This window comes from Rhipicephalus microplus, chromosome X (assembly GCF_043290135.1).
Source record: "Rhipicephalus microplus isolate Deutch F79 chromosome X, USDA_Rmic, whole genome shotgun sequence".
In the NCBI taxonomy this organism is placed as follows: domain Eukaryota; kingdom Metazoa; phylum Arthropoda; class Arachnida; order Ixodida; family Ixodidae; genus Rhipicephalus; species Rhipicephalus microplus.
Genome location: NC_134710.1, coordinates 119,160,749 through 119,185,706, shown reverse-complemented (window position 1 = coordinate 119,185,706; position 24,958 = coordinate 119,160,749). Strand labels below are relative to the sequence as shown.

Sequence of the window (24,958 nt, the reverse complement as noted above, 5' to 3'; positions counted from 1 at the left end):
ATGTTTTTGAATAGATTGGGGACCTGGATCTTTTCCCTCATCATCTTTGGAACCGACACTGTACTTGCTTGTTGGCTATGGTAATTTATCCCTAACTTGTCGAGGATACTTCGTCGTGTACACGTGCTGGCTAGTCTCTCCAACTGGTCGATCTGTAGAGCTTCTATCAGCTCCTTTAAAGTGTTGTGTAAACCCAGTTGAAATAGTTTCTCAGTGCTGGTGCTATCTGGAAGGCCTAAAGCTCGCTTGTACGCCTTTCATATGAGAGCGTTGATCTTGACTTTTTCAGCTGTGTACCAGTTTAGATATGCTATTGCATATATAATATGTCTTATCGCAAATGAATTAATAAGCTTGATGACGTTAGCCTCTTTCATGCCCTGGTGTTTGTTTGTGATTCGGTTACTAGCCCTTGACAGTTTCGCCATTTGTACCCTTAAACTCGACGATGAGTCTAAGGACTCTGATTTGTTGCACTATAGAAATATTCCTGCCATTTTTGGTGTGAATTTGTATCTCTTCATAAGCACAGTTTTGGCTGTATCCCTTGGGTGGTCTGCCTTTGAGCGTAGGGCGATAGAGGAGTTCGGATTTATCTGGCGAGCACTCAAGGTCAGTACCTTCAAGATACTCCTCGATAGCGGGGACAGCCTCTTGGAGCCTCTGCTCTATCTCTCCGTCACTACCTTCACATGCCCAGACGGTGATGTCTTCTGCATATATTGAATGGTGTATTTCGTAAATAGAGTCAAGTCGTGCTGGGAGTCCTATCATTATTAGATTAAACAGCATTGACGATATAACTGAGCCCTGCGGGGTGCCCGCACTGCCCATGTGCCTTTCCTCTGATCTCAGTATTCTCATTATGATGGATGCTTTTCTGTCGCTTGACATAATTAAGTGCATAATAAGTCCTTGACATAATTATATGCTCTCGATCCTAAGCTTAATTGGCTAATCTGATATAGTATAGCTGTATGTGATGCTTTGTTGAAGGCTTTTGTAAGGTCCAATCCTAAGATCGCTCAGATAAATCTTGTTTTATTGTCTAGGATCTGCTGCTTAATTGTTGATTCTGTCTTAAGTGTTGATTCTGTCTAGAAAAGCGTGTGCCATCAGCTTCCCAGCACATCATGTGAGTGATATAGGGCATAAGTTGGATAGATTGGGAGGTTTCCCGGGCTCGGGGATCAGGATTACTTTAGCTTGTTTCTATTGTTATAGAATACTGCCCTCGATTCATCACTCGTTATTATATTCCATGATGTTCTCTATGGCTTGGTCATCAAGGTTTCATAGGGCTCTGTTGGTGATACCGTCCGGTTTCGGTGGAGATTTGGTGTTTAGCTTCTGTAGCCCAGCCCTGATTTCAGCCACGGTAAATTCCTCATCTAGGAGCTTGTTTGGGCCTCCGGTATATGGTCCGTGCTCTGTGACAGGCATGGCGAGAATGTACGTGTTCCTAGCGTCAGCGATAAAGTCCTCCTTACTGTTGTTATACCGGTGCACCAGTTTATGCAAGGTTTTCTTGTTTGCTGATTTAGTGTCATATTGGTCTAGCAGGTGTTTGAGCTTGCGCCATGTTCGGCCAGCGTTCATTTGGTCATCGAGACTATCACACACTTTGTACCATTGCTGTTTGCTTAGCTGCTTACAATGTTCTTCAGTCTGTTTGCTCAGCTTGGCTATGCTCTTGCGCAAGGGTCTGTTGTGCTTCTGTCCTCGCCATCTATTCTGCAGCGATTATTTGGCCTCCCACATGTGTGCGAGATGGCTATTAATCTGCTTTATGGGGGGCTTTGAAGTGGTGGTTTGCGTTGCCTCACTGACGTTGTTATTGACATCTTTGATCCAATCTTCAATATTGCTGATAGGCTCTTGGTTTCGTCATTTTTCACTTTCCGAAACTTATTCTACTTGGTCCATCTCATCAGTCTATGAAGTTCTGCGGCAGCCATGGCTTCTATCATGATTTATAATATGCAATGATCACTCCCCAGATGATCAAATGTGTTTTTTCATTCAGCTGTCCCTGCGTTACAGACTAACGTTAGGTCTGGAGGGGTGTCTCTCGCAAGCCCAGTTCCCATGTGCGTAGGGGAGTCAGAGTCGGTGATGAGAGTTAAGCTGTTTCCTGAATTTCCTGCCATAGCATTTTTCTTTTTGCTCTTGTGTATTCATATCCCCAAGCACTGTGGAGCGTTGAAATCTCCTCCTATGACGAGTGGATTGGGTCCCGCTATTTCTACGGCCTTCTTAAAAAGAATGAGAAAGCGTTGTCGTATGTGTGCGGGATTGCTCTACGAATTGAGAACAAATGTGCTCGGAAATTTTTTTTTGTTAGGGCAAGTTCTAGAAGCATATGCTCAATTTCTGTGATATGGGTGTCATGGCAGATTCCTACGAGTCCCTTCCTCACAAGAGTGGTTAGTGTTCTATTATCCACTGTTGTAGGGTGGGTTGCCCGATATCCTCGTAGCTTAGCTAAACCATGGGTTTCCTGCAAAATTAAAGCATCTGGTTTTGTTCTGTCCCTGGGGTGTTGTTGCAGGACTGCTCTCTTCTCCTCATAGCTCCTACAATTACACTGCCAAATAATCAAGTTTCTTTTCTTTGGCTTCTCTATTTTTATTTGGCTATCGAAAAGGGAGGAGGATGAAAGGAGGCAGGCCTCATGAGATTAGTTGGTTTAGCCGCTGATGTGGTGCCCTGAAATAAGTGTGAATTGCCTTCAATGCTTATCACAAGGGTGGTAGCTGTAAGTACTGGAGGTGTCCTAGGGTTGAGATTAGCTATGTTAGCTTCGAGTTTATCTAGTCTATTCATGATGATGGATATTGTAAGCGAGAGTTTGTTGGTTGCCTCTGCTTGTTCCTTAACCGTTTTCTGTATTTCAGACAATGTTTGATTAAGGTTCGAGGTTTGCGCTCATGCAGTACTCATGTACAGTACTCGTGCTCCAACGGCAGTACTCATGCTCCATCACGCTTGTGCCAGTCAACGAAATAGTTGCACGCTGTTGTAAAACACAAATTTACTTTACATTTACTGCAAAAAACATTTGTTTTTCAGCTTGGTTTTCTTTTGCTCATAACTGAGCTTGCAATTATTGCACCTGTCTGCTTTTTTTGGCTTGTGGAGTGCGTGCCTCATGGAGGAGGTGGAGCAGTTGAGACTGGCCTGGCATTGTCAAGGTTGAGAAGCTGATGAATTAGCTATTCTTTAAAAGCTTGTTGTGACTCACAAATAAAACAATGCAAAACAAGCAGTAAGCCTCTTCGGCTAGTCGCGAGAGATGTGAATGAGAAAGTATGCTCACCTACGGGTACCGGCTGAAGTCCTAGATCAATTCTTGTGTCAATCTTTTTCTGAAATGAAATCTAAGCTGTTAAAGTCATCTTTGGACACTTCGTTGCTCAACTCACAAAAATTATGCAGTCAAAACGACACGATCATGCGATTCATATTGGTCTCTTCGCACAGCCTGATGCGAGCCCTATGCCATGGCCCACTACATCTGCTATGTTAGCTCCTGCTACCCACAAATCTCCCTCTCATGTGTCGTTATCCCCTGAAACAATGGCAACCTATGCTGAAATAGAAAGTCTAGTGATAAAACTACACAAAACATGTGAAAGTATGAACTTGGCAGCATGTACAAAGTGTATACATTGCATTGTTTGCAAAAGAATGAAATAATGAGTATAAGGAATACATAGCTAGTAGTACAATGATGAATCAGTTGGCAAATAAAGCACATCAATAACATTTAGCCAAAAAAGTTCAATTGAAGCCTGCTGGAAGCCCAATGGAAGCTTAATGGGTGTGTATGTGGATTCATGAAAAAAAAAAGAGTTCAACTCAAGACCACTGCCTGCGCAAGGGAGTCTCTTTTACCAATTGAAGATTGGCACAAAATGATGGACAGCTCGGAGCATAGGAACAGTGATAAACGAACAGCCAAGGTCCATAAAAATTTGTAATGTGGAGGTAGGTTCAAGAAAGGGTGTTATTAACTAGAACAAAACATGATGCTGCAAAAGTAGCTACATGTGTTTGCTCAGTCATATCTGATGTTTTCTTTGTAGGTTATCTCTTACAGTGGTTGTTTTTGCTATGAAGGTATTCATTATAGCGATCTCCTACAATACCAGTTTGATTTGGGCAAGTTGTCTCATGCTAAATACTGTAAGTACAGCCTAACAAGTTTATGAAGGAAAACAAAAAGTCAGTGTTCTTTCTTGTCTCTGTTTTTTTCTTCATATATTCACTGCACTGCATGTTTAGCATCCTGATGAACTTGAGTGTATGGTTACTTTTCCATTCGTTAATTTTGGTCCAATTTGTAGATTTTGAGCAAATCATTTTGGTTGTCTAGCATCACAAGTTGCAACCATGATCATTGTGATCCTCTTTAAAAAGCCGACACTGAAAATGTAATTTTTCTTTAATGTTTCTCTTTGAATGACTTGTTATCTCTTCTTTGTCAGGATAATCCCATTGGGGCAGGAGATGGAAAGTTTGGTGGGAAGCGCTACTTCTATGCCAGAAATGATCATGCCTACTTTCTACCAAACTCAAGTTTGCTTCGTGCTTGTGACTACAACAGTAGCTTCCGAAAACAAAGTAAGTTTCATTTTTCGTTCAAGACAAACTCATTTTTAACAGCTGACCTTCAACATTCTTCTTGTTTGCTGCTCTTTGTATATTCAGTTCTTTGGTATATTCAAATGCTGTTGATACAGCATTAAAACTTTTGGTACTGGAATGTTATGTGAAAAAGTTATGTGACATATGCATATGTTGTATGGAGTTTGCAACAAATTAAACGTAATAAGCTGATTGCATATGCTTTGGCAGGTTCTCTGTTATGGTGAATTGTGCATATTTATTTACATAGCAAAATGGTCATAAAAGAAATAGCAAAATGTATGCTTTCACACTTTTTGATACAAATTACCTCTTAGTGAGAACTTTCTACATACCATCCTGTAGCATAGCCAGAAATTTTTTTCATAGGCTCAGGGAGGGGCTTTTAACTATAGTTTGTGTATTTGTAAATGTATTAGTATCTGTGCGTATATATACACACATGCAGAATTGAAAAAAATTGGAGGAGGGAGGGAGGGGGGAGGGGAGTAGGAAGGCCATTTTGTGAAGTATAAACCAGAACATGCTCTTAGCTCGAGTGATGCATCTTGTTTTATGCCAACTGTATGCAGCTGGCATCGGTATCCCAAGTAACCACAGATATCTGGTAGGCATACGATGGGACGTGCATTTAGGATATTCTGGACATCCATCAAATCCCCACGAATGTACACTCGTACATCACATGTACAAAGGTAACAAATTTATACGTTCGCTCGACATCCGTTCAGGACAGCCAACATGGACATTGACAGGTCTTTCATAAGATACTATATATATCCTATGAAAGGCCGGCCTGTCAATGTCCAATGTCCATGTTGGCTGCCGCTCGGAATATATATATATATATATATATATTGTAGCGTAATGTTCTGGTCGCTACTTGGTCGCCGCCGGAAAGAGGATCGATATGTACACACAGCATATCCATATAGACTTTCTTCTAACTGATTTATTTGGCTACAGCACTTCTTTTTAACATTGTATTCACTTATACGCTGCATAACTGAAACAACTCTGCGGAGCAATCGCTGCAACCTGCTATCACCGCGTCCACTGTGCGACTCTCTCCTGGCTCCCCCAGCAACATCCCGAAAGCACGCCTGTGGACCAAACGGGAAAGGACTACACAAACGTTTCTGTTGACAACTCAGATCAGGTGGAACGAATTCAAACAGGTACATCCAAGCGCGGGGTCCTCCATTGAGTTTCACCACGAGGAGTGCTGTCAACCTGAAGAATAAAGGCCTAAACTAAAGTAAACACACACAGGAAACTAACGCGACGTCCGTTTTGGCTTCCACAGTGTAGCTTCCTCGTAGACTATCCGGCACCTCGGAAAGCCATTCGCGACCTTCTACTTGAGAAACAACCGCTCGTAGAAGCTCCCTACGAAGAAGCTTCCTCGTAGGAAGCTTCCTACGAGCACAACAAAGCCAGTGCGACCACCACAACCCTACTCTTGGGCAATCCTGCATCATTGGAACCAGCCAAAAGTTAAAAAAAAATAGCTACATCAAAGTTGACGCGACACCTCCCCTATGCGAACTAAGAGTGTCCCCACTTTTGATGAGTAAACTAAAAAGCCACACACAAGGACATAATGTGCTTCGTGCCCTCCCAAAAAAGCAAAGACATTTCAAGTTAAAATAAAACACATAAATTAAAAGATACATAACTATAACATGCGAAAAAGGCGACCCGCGACCTAATAAATGTACAAAACATTTTACATCTGCAAGACAGTGAAGCACTAATACAAGATGAAGAAATACGCATGCTCAAAATGAAACTTGATTTAAAACAGTGAAACGAGGAAACGATAAACTGCTAACTGGAGTTCTGACATACACATCTCAGTACAAAAGTACACACTGCGACACACGGAGTTCAAAAAGAAGTCCTACAAATCACTCACTCAACATCACTGGCTGTATAGCAAATCTCGGTGCCACTGTCAATGGCCCAGAGTCTTTTCCATTTGCTGTCGGCTGATGGTCGCAATATTGTGCCCGGGGATCAAAGTAGACCTCGGTGTCACTAGTCCAATGTTCACTTTGACTGTGGTTACTCACGGGCGTAACTTCTTCACCACCCTGCGGCACTATGGTGTCAACACTCTCCGAACACTTGCGTTTCCTCTCACTCTTGTCATCCGCATCATCGTCTAGACATGAATGGGTGCGACACAGTTTCAAACAAGCTACGTTCACAATGTCATTCTTCCTTCCACTGCGGTTTACGACCTCCCAGTTGTTCTTCGCGACTTGTCAAAGCAGGTGAACTGGTCCATGGTAGCGGTGCAGGAGCTTTGTTGTTTTGCCCCTCGCTCGTGAGGGCGTCTACACCTGGACGAATTGCCCGGTCGAAACACAGCGCCCCGTCGTCGGGCATCGCACGCTTTTTTGTTCTTTGTTTGCTGGTCCCTCTCATGCTGAGCCACGAGCTCCGGAGCTTGCCGAAGCCTCTGCGCCACTGCATATGCATCAAAAGCGTCCTCATTGTCACTTTGTAGGTTGAGGCTCACGTCAATGGGCAAAGGCGGTTCATGGCCATGCAACAAAAAAATTGGGGTGAAGCTGGTTGTCTCTTGTTGTGAAGAGTTGTAACCGAAGACAACATAAGGAAAGAATTCATCCCAATCCCGGTGATTTGTAGGCATACATACTGAGCATGTCTGCTAGCGTACGGTTGAACCTCTCAAACAGGGCATTCATTTGCGGGTGGTAGGCGGTGGTTGTGACGTGGTTGCCTCCCATTACTCGGAATATCTCTTCAATTAAGTTACTAACAAAATGCTTTCCCCGCTCAGTGATTATCTTCGTCGGAGCTCCATGTCGTAGAACCACTTGCTCGACAAAAGCTTAGGCTGCTTCAGTGGCCAACGCAGCGGGGCAGGCGACCACTTCTACCCACTTTGTGTGGTAGTCAGTCATCACAAGCACGTAGCGATTGCCGCGTTTATTTTTCACAAAGGGTCCAAGAAAATTCATACTGATTTGCTCGAATGGCCGCCCTGCTGGAGGTATAGGTTGGAGAAATCCGATCGATTTGCCTGCTGGTGGCTTTCTCGTCTGGCAGTCTGGACAGGTGAGAACATACCTGCTCACGTATGCGAACATCTTCGGCCAGAAATACTAGCAACATACTTTTTCCCGTGTGCATCTGACACCGAGGTGGCCTGCCGTGGTGTCGTCATCGCAGTGCTTCAGAATATCTGTTCTCAGGCACTTAGGAACATGAGTGCGGCGCGGTCTTCCTGAAACGCTGTTGCCCTCCGATACAGTACACCATCGGTCAATCGAAAGCTTCATGCCGTTTTTTAAATTTTTCTGACAACAAATGTGTTCGGGTGCTCGAGGTGTTGTATAATCTCTTTCATCCATAGATCTGCCCTCTGTCTCTCTTCTACGTCCACTCGATCCAGAACCAGCAACGGTAATGTGATTTCTTCGCTTACTGGTGCAGGATCATGAGGAAGAAGAGAGAGCGTGTCAGCATTTCCATTCTTCAGGCCAGGTCGATGCTTCAATGTTACGTCGAATTCCTGCAGCAACAGAGACCATCACATGAGACGACAATGCAGATTCCTGACCTTCATAAGCCAAACAAGGCTAGCCTGATCGATGACGACTGTGATTTTTGTATCAAAAACGTATGGCCGAAACTGTCCACAAGCGTACAAGACCGTAAGACATTCCTTCTCGATTGCGCTGTATTGATCTCCGCTTTGTTAACGTGCCGGCTAGCATAGTCGATCACTCTTTTTTGAGCTCTGATTTCCTGCACGATCACGGCGCCAATGCCATTATCGCACACATCTGTGTGCACCTATATCGGCTTTCCCAGCTCAAACTGACGCAGAACGGGGGCTGTTATGAGCTTTTCTTTGAGAGACTGCATCGCCTCTTCGCAGGCCGCGTCCCAGACGAAAGGAACATCTTTTTTGATGAAATTTATGAGGGGTCGAGAAATATGGGAGAAATCCTTAATGAATCGTCGATAATAATTACAGATTTCAAGAAAGCTCTGTATGCCTTTTCTGTTTCGCGGCTCGGGAATTTTTCAATTGCTGCCACTTTATTTGGATCCGGCCGAATTATTTCTCCTGTGAGAATGTGGCCGAGTTAGTTGATCTGCTTTCGAGCGAAGCAGCACTTTTTAGGATTCAGTCGTAAGTTAGTTGTGTCCAAAGCCAAAAATACACTTTCCAAATCCTTTAAATAGGCTGCCAGGGTCTTGAAGAAAAATCACGATGTCATCGAAGTAGGCCAAACACACTCTCCAGAGGAGACCACTGAGAACCTTAATAATCATTTTTTGGAATGAGGAGGGGGGGGGGGGCGATACACAGACCGGAAAGGACAACATTGAATTCGTAGAGTCCTAGCCAACAGGAGAATGCTGTTTTGGGTTTATCCTCTTCTCAAATTCGGATTTGCCAGTAGCCTGATGTTGAGTCTAATGTCGTGAAGTAACGGGATCTCTGCAGCACATCAAGAATGTCGTCGATACTCGGCAAAGGGTGCACGTCTCTCTTCGTGACAGCATTGACTCTTCTGAAATACACACAGAAGTGCCAGCCACCGTACGGCTTCTTTACCAGAACCACAGGGGACGACCATGGACAGTTGGACTTTCTGATCACTCTGTCACGAAGCATATCGTCAACCTGCCGCCTAATAACCTCCCTTTCAAAGGCAGAATGACAGTAGGGTTGTTGATGAATGGGAGCCGAATCATCCGTGTTCAATCAAGCGCAGCGCCAGGTCAAACCGAGGAAGAAGAAGCGCCTCCTTCCATGAGCAAGTTCGTGTTCACGGGCACTTGAAGCCAGGAATCGTCAAAACAGCTAGAAATAAATGTCGTTTGTAATGTTTTAACCTCACTTCTTGCCAGTGAACCGTATGCCATTTTAATCAGCGCAGCGCCAGGTCAAACCGAGGAAGAAGCAGCGCCTCCTTCCATTAGCAAGTCCGTGTTCACGGGCACTTGCAGCCAGGAATCGTCAAAACAGCTGGAAATAAATGTCGTTCGTAATGTTTAAGCCTCACTTCTTGCCAGTGAATCGTATGTCATTTTAATCAGTTTTGTGCCGAAGATCCAGGAACTGCTACGAGGGACCACAGAAGACTACGGAAGGCTACGAGTCAACTGAACCCTATGGAGCGGCTGAAACCAAAGCGGACGTCAAGATGATCTCTCAACACCAGGATTATCAACAAGGCAAGAGCTCTTCTCGGCGATGTGGCAGCCACCATCGATCAGCTTAACTCCATGTACGAACGTTTGAAGGCGAACAACGATGAGCTGAACCAAATCAACAGGGAGTTAGAGAGCCACATACCATATGAAGAGTTTGAGGAAGAGTACGACACCATCCTTGAATATGAAGACAACACTAACAGCGTCATGAGTGAGCTTCTTAGCAAGTGTGACCGTAATGTTGTGGCCACGTCATCAGCACCGGAGCTTCAGACTTCGTCCATAGCGAGTACCGCTGGAGCCTGTGGTGCCAAGCTTCCCAAGCTTACCATCGCCCCATTTGCTGGTGACCTGCGCCAGTGGAATGACTTTTTGGAGCAATTTGACCAGATGGTTCACATGAACGGAAACCTCACGGCAATGGACAAGTTCAACTATGTGAGGTTCTTCCTAAGGGGCGATGCAGCTTCAGCTATTGTGGGCCTGCCAACCACAGAAGCTTGCTACAAGGACGCCATCGACATACTCAAGAAACGCTTTGGTGACAGAACGAGACTCGAGCAGGAGTACTTCTCCAGGCTTCGTACATTGCCTTCAGTCCGTTCAAGTGACCCGACGGCTCTTCGCAAGCTGTACGACCAGGTCATCATCAACATCAGAGGACTGGAGACCCTTGTGCTGAGCAAGACATTCTTTTCTGCAATGCTGTGCAACATATTGCTGTGGGCTTTACCACACGATCTCGTTGTACAGTATCATCGGTCATGCACCAATCGGGCAGCGAGCTACATCAGTAATGAAGCTTCTAACACGGAGCTGGAACGCCAATTAAGTTTCTTGTCTATCAAAGTGGAGAGCTTAGAGAAGAGTGAGTTCGCTAACCATCGTAGAAAAGAATGCGCAGAACAAATCACGGCAGTCTTGTAGCTCAAAACCCACATCCTCAGTTCTCCATGAGAACACAAAGAAGGTACCTGAGAACTGTGAGTTTGGAAATCGAGCCAACATTCCACAAAAGAGTGCTCGTTGGATCTCCCGCTACCAGAAAAGAAGTGCATTCTATCAGGAGACACGAGGTGTTTTCGATGCACTACGAAAGGTCACAGGGCATGTGATTGCAGGCGCAAGATTACGTGCTCTACCTGTCAAGGGCGTCGTGCCACAAGTGCATGTGATCCCCAGAAATTAAGCCAGAAGACACGAGAAACCGGCAGGACAAATGCTAGAATACGGGCAAGTAAGCCACGCACCAACACGACTTATTTATTTATTTATTGATTCCTCAAAGGTCCCATAGGGACATTACATGAGGGGTGGGCATGACAAGGCACTTGAAAGAAGGGTAACAACATGGTAACGGCAACAGACTATGTACAGAAGTTATGGCGGCACTTCTATATAAGGGGTGCGGCACAATACTAGAAAGGAGGGTTACAATATCGTAGCGACAGCAACAGAATGGGTACATTAATTATGGGGGCACTACAATGGCGTGCTTGAAACGAGATTGGTCCATGATGGTAGCAACTTCAGCAGGTAGGTCATTCCAGTCTCGGGATGTGTGTATGAAAAATGATTGTTGGAATGTATTAGTATGGGCACGTTCCGGATAGACTGCGTTGGCATGGCTAGTACGGGAAATACGGTGGGCTAGTCGGATGTACTGATTTCTGAGTTGTTGCGAGTGGAAGAATTTGTGGTAAAGACACAGTCGAGCTATTTTGCGGCGAGATTGAAGTGAAGGAAGGTTAAGGTCTGCTTTTAATGCTGAAACACTTGAATAATGAGAGTAATCAGACAAAACAAATCGAGCCGCGCGATTTTGGACAGATTCCAGGGTGTTGATCAAATAAGTTTGGTAAGGATCGAAGATAGCATTTGCATATTCTAATTTGGGCCGCACGAAAGTTTCGTATGCAAGTAATTTTATTGAGGGAGGGGTTAGGCCAAGATTACGGCGCAGGTAGCCAAGAGCACGGTTAGCTGAGTTCGTTATGTGGTTAATGTGACAAGACCAGTTTAAGTCGTGGGATATATGGACACCTAAGTATTTAACGGAGTCGGCAGAATCAATAGCAATATTGTTAATAGTATACTTAGGCTGCACAAAATTGTGGCGGCGGTGGAAAGAAACGTGCACAGTCTTTTGGACATTTAACGACATCAGCCAGTTATTGCACCAAACCTGTACGCGAAATAAGTCTTCTTGTAGTGCGGATATGTCACAGGTGCCACTTATAGAGCGATAAATGACGCAGTCGTCTGCGAAAAGACGGATGTTCGATGTAAGATTTGTGGGGAGATCATTTATATATATGAGAAAAAGAAGTGGCCCCAGGACGGTTCCTTGTGGAACACCGGAGAGCACTTATCGCTTTTTCTTATTGTTTAAGCGTTTAAGGGATGTATTAAACCACGGAGAACTCGGGCGTTCCGATATCGTTTTAGTAGGAATATAAAGGCGTATTAGGCGTTGCATCTCTGATCTAAAAAGAAGCCAGTTGGATTCAAGTGAACGCTGCGCAAAACTGGCTGAAAAATTTTCTAAGAACGTTGATAAATCCCGGTTCATACTGTCGTAATCCCCTTTATCGTACAACATAAGTGTTTTTCTGGTTTTTTTACTTATGTGTAAACTGCATGAGAATGAGGCATGCACAACCAAATGATCACTCAGGCCACGCAGGTAGGTGATAGGGGAGACGTTCTCAGGGTGTGAAGTTAAAACAAGATCTAATATGTTAAGACGAGTGGTCGGTAACACGCGTGGGCTGAGAGACCAGTTGGGACAATCCGAAGGTGAGGCAAGTGTTGATGAACTCGCCAGGGGGGGTGTTTTTGATGACATAGAAGCAGTATCAGACCAATTTATACTAGGGAAATTAAAATCGCCAAATAACAATATAGGACTGTTTGGGTGGGTCGTTCTTAGTTAGTTCAAATTTTCGTGAAGCAGACGTGAAAAAGAACTGTCCGTACTAGGAGCGCGATAACAAACTCCGATCTAGATGCGCTGGTGGGATGCGTGGCAGCAGAGCCAAACAATTTCTAATGGCGATGTAATATTGATGCGCACGCAGCGTAGGTCCCGTTTCGTGGCTACAAGAACACCACCACCGCGCAAGTTGTTATCCCTGTCCTTGCGAAATATGTCAAAGTCAGAGAGACAAGGCAATATTTCCGAATCATCGACTAACGAGTTAAGCCACGTTTCTGTTAGTAGCACAATATTTTAAGATGAAGAATTTATCAGGTCGCATAGCTTATCTCGCTTCGGAATGACACTTCGTATGTTGGTTAACAAAAATGATAAAGACTGATGAAAAGGACGTGACTCGCGTAGTTTATTTCTTGGCTGCTATGAGCTCTTTTCGACAACCGTATTTGAAGCATGATCAAATACATAGGTTTTGTTGTTTACGGTCAGTGTTTCATGGCGTAGCTTGAAGCTCGAGTTTTGAGTTTTCCCAAATTCAATTAGGCGCTTATGGGCAAGGCGTGCACTAGGGGAGAGATCCTGAGAAATGCTAAAGACGGTGTCTTTGAGCTTACTGTTAAGTGATAGTATATGGTCCTTATCTTTAAAATGCACGAATTTCACTATTATTGGTCTGCACTTTCCGGTGCGGAACGTACCTATGCGATAGGCCCTTTCAATGTCACGGGGTTGAACGATAGTTTGAAGGAGGCGATTGCAGTGCTCAATTACTATTTTTTCCGACTCTTCCCACGATTCGTTCTGGGCGTCCTGATGCCCATAAAAAACCAAGTTATTGCGCCTTGATCTGTTCTCTGCGTCATTGACTCGAGCAGTTATCAATTTTATATGTTGAGCATTGCCATCAGCATCCGACTGCAAGGCTGTCAGTAGCGGCCTCATAGTCTCTAGGGAAGCATGGTCTGACTCGATCTTATCTAGCCGTTCTTTCATCTCTCCGAAGGTCTTTTCATGCTCCACTAGTCTTGTCTGAATCGCTTTTAATTGCTCTAACATAACTGCCTGACCAGTTTGTAGTTCTTTAAGTACCTTGAGCCTTTGCGACAAAACGTCAGCAGAGCCAGAAGAGTGGGGGGAGTCAGGTCCAGGGTTGGTCTCTACATCGCCAGCTAACAAGAGAAGCTGCATAAGTGCGTTTGTACAGTCATAAGCAAAAGTACAAAACCAGTGTGGGCTCGGCAGCACAACTAGGGCACGGTAACTAGTTCGCTTAGTAAAAAGACTATAGCGGTTTGTTACCTGCACCAAGAAGAGGCAAGAAAGTTCAGCTCGGTCCATTGCGGTGCTGGCGAGCTCACTGAGCGCCGCGACGATCCGGGCGGGCTTTATGTCCAGGTTGAACGCATGCGCCGTGCTGGATGTCCCGGCTTCCAGATAGGTGCGGTGTCGCCAAGATGTCACCAGATATGGCCAGTGGGAGCGAAGTGGCTGCGTAGAACTGGGTGCGCGGGGCTTTTCGGGGTCAGCAGCTGCCGCTTCGTCCGCCTTCCACATCGAAAGACGGCTCGTGAACGGCAGACCCAGGGTGTCGATCGCGGCAGGGCAAGCGAGGTGCACTCCGGGAGGTTCCGAGAGCTGTAGGCACCAAAATCCAAGAAACTGCACCAAGAAGAGGCAAGGAAGTTTAGCTCGGTTCATTGCGGTGCTGCCGAGCCCACTGAGCGCCGCGACGATCCGGGCGGGCTTTATGTCCAGGTTGAACGCATGCGCTGTGCTGGATGTCCCGGCTTCCAGATAGGTGCGGTATCGCCAAGATGTCACCAGATATGGCCAGTGGGAGTGAAGTGGCTGCGTAGAACTGGGTGCGCGGGCCTTTTTGGGGTCAGCAGCTGCCGCTTCATCTGCCTTCCACATTGAAAGACGGCTCGTGAACGGCAGACCCAGGGTGTCGATCGCGGCAAGGCAAGCGAGGTGCACTCCGGGAGGTTCCGAGAGCTGTAGGCACCAAAATCCAAGAAACTGCACCAAGAAGAGGCAAGGAAGTTTAGCTCGGTCCATTGCGGTGCTGCCGAGCCCTCTCTGTATGTGCATCTCTAGAAAAGAATCGACATACCCTCGAGAGTTTATCAACGAGCATACTTCTCAGACGTTTCGGGCTTGGGCCCATGTCAGTATGTCAAAGGTGTCAAAACGGAGGAAGTCAGCGCACATTCGTCTCAGAGAGGCTATCAAAGCAGCTGAAGTTGCCATGTGTGGGATCCACCATCATTGCGCTCAACACTTTCGCAAGCAAGTCAAGTCGAGCAGCGCAAAGGCAACGTGTTGTGCAGCTTCGATTGAAGAGTCGGTTTTCATACACTGAAGTTACCTTGAAAGCAATAGAAATTCCGCACATATGCCAAGATATCGAAGCAAGTACTAAAAATTCACCATTCGTTGCGGAAATACAGAGAGCTGGAAAAGACATCGCTGATCAACTACTATACGGATCCGTTGTCGGGGAAGAAGGCATCAGTGTTCTCATCGGTTCCGACCAAATGTGAACGGTGATGACAGGAGAGGTCCCTCGATGCGCAGGCAATGACACGCTTATTGCTATGAACTCGAAGCTGGGGTGGATGTTTCAAGGAAACACTAGCATGGCATCGGGCGTTATGGTCTGCGTATTGAAAACCAGTGTACAAGAGAGGGACGAATTCCTTTGTTCATTTTGGGAACTCGAGAGCGTAGGAATAACAGACGCCGTCGACAGTGAGAGCAAGCTCAGTCCAGCACTCCAGCAATTCGAACAGACTGTCTGCCTTAGGAGCGGAAGATACGAGGTTACGCTGCCCTGGAAAAAAGACGTTGAGCTCTCGGACAACAAGCAAGTGGTTATAACAATACTTTGGAAACTTCTTTCCCGACTGTTGAACAAGGAAGGACTCTTGGAGATGTATGACACAACCGTACGGGAGTACGTATGAGCGGGACATGCAGAAGTTGTTAACGGGCCACCCCTGGATTCGTCAAAAGTTGATATGCCGCATAGAGAAGTGATCTGAGAGCACGCACTCACCACAAAGGTCCGGATCATTTTCGACACTTCCTGTCATGCAAAAGGGTGCTTTTCATTGAATGAATGCCTGAAAAAGGGTGAAAACCTGTACCAGGATCTTGTGAAAGTATTATTACGTTTCAGAATGCACCGTATAGCTCTTCTTGCGGACATTGAAAAGGCATTCCTTTGAATTTCAATCGCTGAGAAAGGCAGAGATGCCTTTAGGTTCCTCTGGTTTCGAGAGAAGAAAGCACTGCATTTCTCAGGGGACGATATTCAAGAGTAGAGAATGACGAGAGTGCCATTCGGAGCGAGGTGCAGTACTTACCTACTGACAGCAACTATACTCCATCATCTGAGGAGCATGCATTCAAGCAAAACCAGAACCGCAAGATTTCTCAGTGAATCATTCTACGTAGACGATCTAGTGGCTGGAGCAGAGTTAGATGAAGAAGCACTTCAAATCTGTAGAGAAGCCAAGGAGATTATGCAGCAAACAGGAATGACACTGAAGAAATGGACGATTAACTTGGATGGATTGATTATCGCATTAGAGCCTGAGGAATAAACTGCAGGCAAGGAGCTGGCTATCCTCCATGTGACAAGTGCAAAAGTACTTGGAATTACAGTGAATCCACACACGGATAATTTCACATTTTATTTGAGGGGCCTTCTCGAGTTTATGAAAGAAAAACGTGATACCAAGCGGTTCGTTCTTCAAGCTGCTTCCAGAATATTCGACACCATGGGATTTGTTGCGCCATTCACCATTGCTATAAGGATCTTCCAAAAGTTATGGACATGTGGAATAGCATGGGATGAGCAGCTACCTCCAGATCTTCAGGATGAGTGGCGTGAATGGGTGCATCAACTACCGCTTTTGCAGAATGTTTTCATGCCGCATTATTTTGGCAGTGGAGGCAAATCACCCGCATCACCCAGAGAGCTACAGGTGCATGTATTTTGGGACGCAAGCCCTTCGGCATACGGTGCAGCACTTTACGTAGTACCGAGCTGTTCAGCGAAGCCCGAATTGCTGATCACAAAAGCCCGTGTAGCACCTATCAAGACAATGACACTACCACGGCTAGAGCTTCTAGGAGCCTTGATTGGAGCAAGGCTACTTTGCTGTGTGTCAAGTGCACTCACGGGCTTCGAGATCGACTGTACTTTGTGGTCAGATTCCACAATCACACTTTTGTGGATAAAAGGCGACATGATGAAATGGAAGTAGTTTGTGCCAAACAGAGTGAAAGAGATCAGGGGAAAAAATCCTTCTATGTGGAGGTATTGCCCTGGTCATGTGAATTCAGCTGACCTGCTTACACGTGGAGTTTCTATGGAGAAATTATTATCCAGTAACATGTGGCAACATGAACCAGACTGGCTATGCGAATCAGAAGATCGATGGCTTCAACCACCATCAGAAGCTATCAGCACCAACGACAGGATTTCTTCTGAAATGATTGCCATGCACATTGCAATATCCAGTAAGACAACGTTGGTACCAGTCCTGGACATAAACAGTTACAGAAAAACTGAAAGGCTACTCAGGGTCACGGCCTGGGTATTCAGATTCATTGAACACTGCTGAATGAAAATCGCAGCGCACACTGGATTTATAGTAACTGAAGAAATTGCTGAAGCTGAAAATTATTGGATCAGGCATGTGCAGCAACAATCCTTCAGAGAAGAAATGAGCTCAATTCGAAAAGCCACAAGTGCAAAGGAGGACTCTATAACCAGAGACCTCAACCCGTTCTTGGATGACAACAGTTTCCTTTGGGTCGGTGAGCACTTGTTACACCTCGAAGCATCTAAAGAGCCAAAACACCCAGTCATCCTCCCGCACGATCATCGCTTTTGCACATTATTGCCAGTACGAGCACACTGCGAAACTTTACATGGAGGTGTGAGAGACACTTTGTCACACTTAAGAGAGCAATATTGGATCTGCCTGGCACGAACACTGGTGAAAAAAATGATACACGGATGCTATACGTGCAGACGCTTCAGTATAAGCGCAGGCGATGCTCCGACAGCTTCTATAGCACGCCATTGTTTGACAGTGACGAACCCATTCGAAGTCACTGGAGTTGACTTGGCAGGACCGCTCTTTGTTGTGACTACAGCCGGGGCTGCAGCGAGCAAATGCTACATAGCGCTTTTTGTATGTGCTACATCCAGAGCAGTCCACCTGGAACTGGTTTCGAGCCTGACCTCAGAAGCCTTCCTCATGTGTTTACGACGCTTTGTAGCACGAAGGGGTCTCCCTCACGTAATTTATTCAGACAATGCAAGAACGTTCAAGAAGACGTCAAGAGACTTGGAGAAACTCTGTCGGATGGTTTCTCAAGAGGACGTATCAGCACACTTGGGTCACAAGAGGATCACCTGGAAGTTTATTCTTCCCAGCGCTCCATGGTGGGGTAGATGGGAGCGTCTGGTCCGGACTATCAAGCTTCTACTGAGAAATGTTCTCGGCAAAGTTCGACTTAACTACTTTGAGGAGCTGACTACTGTGTTGTCGGAAGTGGAGGCCGCCATTGTGAACTCGAGGCCTCTCACCTTCATCGAGCCTGACAGCGGGGAACCTTGTGCGTTAACCCCAGAAGACCTTATTATTGGAAGGAAACTTACGGTGCTACCGCAGGGCGGCAACGACACGCCAATGAACCCAACGCGCACGGAAGCTTTACGACGGCACGCATACAGAAAATAGCTAAGTGAAAACTTTTGGAACCGGTGGACAAAAGAATATCTGCTTCAACTTCGATCAGCGCACTTTTTGTGTTCTAGACCCACCAAAGAAGTTAAAGCAGGAGACATCGTCATAGTCTATGAAGAAAAATTACCCCGACAAATGTGGAAACTTGCAAGAGTTCTGGAAGTTTACAGAGGAGATGATGACCATATCCGTTCGTGCAAGATCCTACAATAGCGAGGGGTTGTTACCACAAGGCCGATAAAAAACTTTATTCGCTCGAGCTGAACTAGTGACTTGGCGGCCGGGAGTATGTTTAATCAAGCTTAGCGCGAGGTCAAACCCAGGAAAAAGAAGCGCCTCCTTCCACGAGCAAGTCCGTGCTCACGAGAAATTGCAGCCAGGAATCGACCAAAACAGCTGGAAATAAATGTCGTTTGTAATGTTTAAGCCTCACTTCTTGCCAGTGAACCGTATGCCATTTTAATCAACGCATGTTTATGACATGCTCCGCGACGTCAGTTTTTTTGAATAGGGTTATGTTCTCCTGTAAACAAACGGTGGAACTTATTCACAAGTAAAAGCAGCTCATCTCTTTCGGAAGGTTGCAAATGGTCTCCAACGTGCACTTCGAAGTCACTGCTACTAGCTGTGCAGTCCGGTGTGGCGATGCCGAGCTGCGCATCATAGACGCAGACCAGTCAAGCTTGGCGCCGCAATGCAATGTTACTGACGACAAAGTAGGGCTAGCCACACGGACAATGCCGACACCACTCAACACATTCGTCACAGTTTGTGCTACACTCAACCCGTTTCTCAAATTCATATTTGGCTTGACAATGTGGACACCGTCTATGGGAATCTGAACAGGCACTACCACCTCGGTTCGTGGCTCTAGGCATATCTCCTCTTGGCACCTTGCCAGGACAGCACTGTGTGTGACACTCTTTGACTCTACTTGACGATCAAATGCTTGTCCCCCAATCTGCAATTTCTCTGCAAAAAAATCAATAACTAACCAAGCTGCTCGGCAAAATGGGAGCCCACCCAGCAGCTCGTAAGGACATTCCTTGACAATTAGAAATTTCTGACTTACTTGCACAGTGCCAAATTCAAGAAGTATTTCCGTTTCCCCCATGCGCGATAGGATATTTCCTCCAATTCCTCTAATCAAAATTCCAAGCTCTCTCAATTCTCGAACTGAAGTGATCTGCGCGAGATCAAGGAAGACAACATTTACAGAAGAGCCGATGTCAACGATTAGTCTGTCACTTCTTCCGTTCGCCTTGACTGGAAGATAGACTAATTGGTTTTCGGCCGATGTGCAGACTGTCAGGCTGGCTCCCTATGCCTGGCCATTCCCGTTTTCTTAGTAAATGCCGCTCACCATTGCCGCTTTTTTCGTCCCTTCTCTGCCGCTGCTGGTTCTCGTACTGCCTCTGACATTGTTGCGCGATGTACCCGAGGCGATGGCAGTATTAGCACCGGGGGCGCCCATCGTCACCGTGGGATGTTGTAGGAGTTCACTGGGCAGACGGCCGGCACATCTCTTTCTCTACAGTTTTCAGCCTATCGGCAAGTGTCTTAATCGACTTGGCGATGTCCTTTAATCACGCATTGCTCGCAGCATCGCGTTGGTGATGTTGGGCGCTCGAAATGCATGTTTGCACGGCGTCCTGGCACTGCTCGCGAACAGGGGCACTCACCAGAGAAGGCTGTGTCGTGATTGATTCCCCAGGAATGATGGCTGACCACGGCTGCATAACTTTTAGTTGGGAGGTAGCTGTTTAAAGCAGTGAAATGGGCACGGTCCACAAACGCGGCATAATTTATTCACTGCAGAATTTGTAAAAATTCTCCAAAACTTGTCGGGTTTGCGAGGACCATTTTCTCGCGAGCATCGGCACAGAGTTCGTGCAAAAAATGACGTATGCGGTCTTCCTCTTTCATGACTTGGTCTACGCGGGCGCAGAGCTGCAGTACATCATAACAATATTGCTCCGGGCTCTGGCACGGTAATTTCACTCAATTCTCTAGTCTCAGGCAAGTCATCTCCGCTGCGTGGTGGCCAGTGAAGCTAGACTTCATCAGCATGGTCCACACTTCCCACATATTAGGAGTGCTGGTCACAATTTTCGTGGTGTACCATATTTCTGCATCTCCCTCCAAAGCCAAATAAAGAAATTTCACCTTTGTATCGTCATCCCATGAGTTGAGTGAAGATACATGTTCATAGCAGGTCACCCACTCAAATACGGATTACTCAGGTGTACCTTTGAACATCGGGGTTCGATGAAGTGTCTCGAGGTTGGCGCAGTTGTAAGGTGAGCCATCCTCGCAATGTCGTCCACGCCATTCTGGTTTGGGCATCACTGTACAGGGGTTCTTCGTTACCACGCAGCCTTCACCACTTTGTAGCATAGCCTTCTGACTGCTACTTGGTCACCGTCAGAGAGAGGATCGACACATACACACAGCATCTCCATAGACTTTCTCCTAACTAGTTTATTTGGCTATAGCACTTCTTTTTGAGATTGTACCCTCTTATACGCGACATAACTGAGACAACTCTGCGCAGAAATTGCTGCAACCTGCTCTCACCGCGTCCATTGTGCGTCTCTCTCCCGGCTCCCCTGGCAACATCCCGAGAGCCCGCCCGGAGACCAAACTGGAAAGGACCACACCAACGTCTCTCTTGACAACTCAGATCGGGTGGAACGAATTCAAGCAGGTACATTCAAGCGCAGGGGCCTCCACCGAGTTTCACCACGAAGACTACTGTCAAACTAAGGAATAATGACCTAAACTAAAGTACACACACACAGGAAACTATCTCTACGTCCGTTTAGGCTTCCACCATGCAACTTCTCCGCAGACTATCTGGCGCCGCGGAAAGCCGTTCGCGACCCTCTACGTGAGAAACAACCACTCGTAGAAGCACCCTACGAGGAAGCTTCCTCGTGGGTAGCTTCCTACGACCACAACAAAGCTGGTGCGACCATCACAACCCTACTCTTGGGTGATCCCGCGACATTAGAACCAGGCAAATGTTAAAAGAAAATAGCTACATCAATGTTTATGCGACTATATATATCTATATATATATATATAAGGGAAAGAAGTGTATACCCAAGGGCTTGTTTTTCCGTGTTTTGACACGATAATATTGAGATTATTGTGTGTTAGATCTCATTAATGTGTATATATATATATATATATATATATATATATATATATATATATATATATATATAAAATGTTTGTGTGTATAGAGCTAGTGCATATTCAAGAAAAACCTTTCATGTGAACAACGTACCCACACAGCCTACTCAGAGGGGCCTGTCTTTTTTCCGTGGGAGCTTTTCTGCTGCAAATGAATTCTAAAAAGAATGGAGTCCAAGCGGCCTTTCAAGAACAATCACGCCTTCATTATCAACATGTATCAAAGTTAAGAAGCACATAACTCACAGTCCGCCGCCGCGATTGTGAAAATGTGTACGTAGTCTTACAAGATTTCAGAGTTCAATGCCCTTCTGCCTTCAAGTACCATGACTTGTTAGGCGGCAGCAATTGCTTGTTTCTTTACGGGTTTAATAAATTGAGTTATTAGCAGCAAACCCAACTCAAGCATGTTTATGGTAATGTTATTTTAGTAACTGCAATACATACATAGAGACAAACACATGAGAAAGACTAATAGGTGTAGCACGTGCTTCTAAGAAAGGTGTGCAGGCACTGACCATGTGCTCGTCTTGAATCCATTATTAGCAAGGAATATGTGAGCAAATGAAAAAATGGAAACATGCCGCATATTAGGAGGGCTTATACAAATAATGTACAATAGTTAACATGTGCTAAGAACAGATAACTGACCTATATAAGATGTAAAGAACAGATATGTAACATGTGGCCTTACCTGTGCCGTGCGAGTGAGTGGGGTTGCTGCTACTTGCCCTGGTAATATCTGCTGAAAACAGTGGTGGGCTCTTGCCACATTTCGGTGTTTCTTGTAGAAAAGTCATGTTTTGTAACTTCACATAATGCTGTTGATGTCACCACGGGCGTGCTTGAAAAAAAAATTCTGCCTTCTGCCGTTTGGAGAACGGCTCAGCGTTACATACGTGCGAGGCGACCACAGTGGACGCGACACAAACACCCTCTTTTCCCGTGCTCTTTCACTCAGTGCGTGCCGCTGGTCAAGCAGGTTTCGGAACAATAGGCACAATGGTATCCGATTTCTCCCAACACATTCATAGGGGCAGGGCTAGCATGACGTGTACGTTTGAGGATTCTGGGCGACTGCGGGGCACCACTTGTTGAGAAGTGCCGAGGCTAGCGCATGGAGGTTTGCCTCATGATGACTGCTATGACGCGCTCAATCCGCATTTTGGTTAGTTCACATGCGATAATAATAACGCTAAATACATTTTTTCTTATGACATATGATACACATATCGAATCAGCCAGATTGTTTTGCCTCAGGAAGCAAAATTATTTGGCATCCTGAGATGAAACACGTGGCGAAATTTGAATGAATTTTATAGTAGCATTTTTGATGATATTTTATGAGATTGTCTCTCGGGATTCTGCAGATCTCTGTATATTTTCACTACATTCTAATTTTACAATAATTCATAAGCAAATGCATATATCCTTCGCGTGTCCTCATATGGACAGCCAGTAAAACGTCCAAAACTTAATGTCTGGTTGGACACCCAGTTCGGACATCCAGAAAATAGCCAGACAGGACATGTATGTTTCAGTACGTCTATTGGCTATCTGTGTTGGATATCCATACGGCCGGACATTTGTATTCAGAATGAACAGCCAGTGGATATCTGTGGTTACTTGGGATGCAACTGATAAATATGTGCTATCCTAATTATTAGGCTTGTGCGAATATTTGAATGCTTTGAATAGTTGAACGAATAGTAGGGTATTCGAATGCACTTCGATTCTAATTTAATAAGTTGAAATTCGCAAGGGACAAATAATGCATATTAATTTGAATATATCGTTTGTAAAGGTGGTTTCACTGCAGTGTAGGGGTGTTGAAACGTGGAAGCACTTATTCAGGAGAAATTCGCTCTGCCGCGAAGCCCCCCTTAAAATTTAAAAAGGCCCTGCAACACTTTTTGAGCACTGTCAGAAAATGCTGCCGATCGGTAGTCGAGGCTACCGGAGACGCGCATGCCAGATATTATAACGCTGCACGCGGTGTGCGATTCACAATAAATTCTCAAAGTCAGCTAAGAATTGCTGTCTTCTGTCGGCAAATAACTCCACAAACTTGGAAAGCACGCGACCTATTTTTTCTCCACGTGCCATCCCTCCCTGCTTAGCTTTTAGCGAGACATAAAGGTAGATTGCACTTGCAGTGTGCGAGAAATCTTTGCAACTCCGCGCGTATTGGACGTATTCTAAAAATTTTTACGGCGGTGAATTTATGAGGCTATAAGCTTCTTTAGTAAATTCATTCTGTGGGTACTTCGAAAAGTGTCACACGACCCGTTTAAATCAAAATATTACCCTCAAATCAATTCATTTTATCAAGCTTGAAAGCTTGTTATGACGGCTTATATGCACTAAGTATCATAAATTTTAAAATGCTACTTATATTAAGGGTTATGACTCTCGTGCTGCTGAGCCCCGCCGCGGTGGTCTAGTGGTCAAGGTACTCGGCTGCTGACCCGCAGGTCGCGGGTTCGAATCCCGGCTGCGGCGGCTGCATTTCCGATGGAGGCGGAAATGTTGTAGGCCCGTGTACTCAGATTTGGGTGCACGTTAAAGAACCCCAGGTGGTCAAAATTTTCGGAGCCCTCCACTACGGCGTCTCTCATAATCATATGGTGGTTTTGGGACGTTAAACCCGACATATCAATCATCAATCTCGTGCTGCTGAAAGCCAAATCCTGCTACTGCTGAAAGTTATTTTCACTTTCCTTGAACGAAAAAAAAAGGCATTTGTATAGAGGCCTATTCCAATTTTTAAAAAATATTGTGTAGGTTAGTTAGTCATAATAAGTATGCTCATTTTCTTTATATGTCTTATGTTACTATTCGAATTCGATTCTTAATTATTCGACCAAAATTACTGCTCACTTCTAATTTGCTTCGAACCTTAAATTTCCTATTCGCACAAGCTCACTAAATATCATGGTTCAAGTGTTACTGGCGTTTGCAGATTAATATTACAGACTGATACTAAAGGTTAACTTTGATGCTTCTCTAAATTGTAACATTGACTATTGGTCATCACACAGTGTTTTCTTTTAGAAAACACAGATTTTTTATAAATGACCTATGATAGTAAAGCTCCTGTTGTTTTTGCGCACAAACTCCATGTCAAGGCTAAAATACTTTACTGCAAACTAATCATTAAAACTCTTTAACTGACTTTTTAATGATTGACTTAAAGGCA

At 45.2% G+C, this 24,958-nt stretch overlaps 1 protein-coding gene across 12 annotated transcripts in view; it reads left to right on the top strand.

Annotated features, from left to right (window-relative positions):
• Positions 1-24,958, top strand: part of LOC119176363 (ranBP-type and C3HC4-type zinc finger-containing protein 1) — a 105,512-nt gene that overhangs the window by 11,596 nt on the left and 68,958 nt on the right. For 9 of the 12 annotated variants that reach the window (XR_012886943.1, XR_012886944.1, XM_075877482.1 and 6 more), the window contains exons 3-4: positions 4,491-4,626; positions 5,676-5,828. Coding sequence is in view for 8 of the 12 variants with exons in the window: in XM_075877482.1 (XP_075733597.1) it covers positions 4,491-4,626; positions 5,676-5,828 (289 nt within the window). In the remaining 4 variants the exon portion in view is untranslated. Of the gene's footprint in view, positions 1-4,490; positions 4,627-5,675; positions 5,829-24,958 lie in introns of those variants that run through there. The other 3 variants (XM_075877486.1, XM_075877488.1, XM_075877489.1) reach the window with 3 other exon arrangements.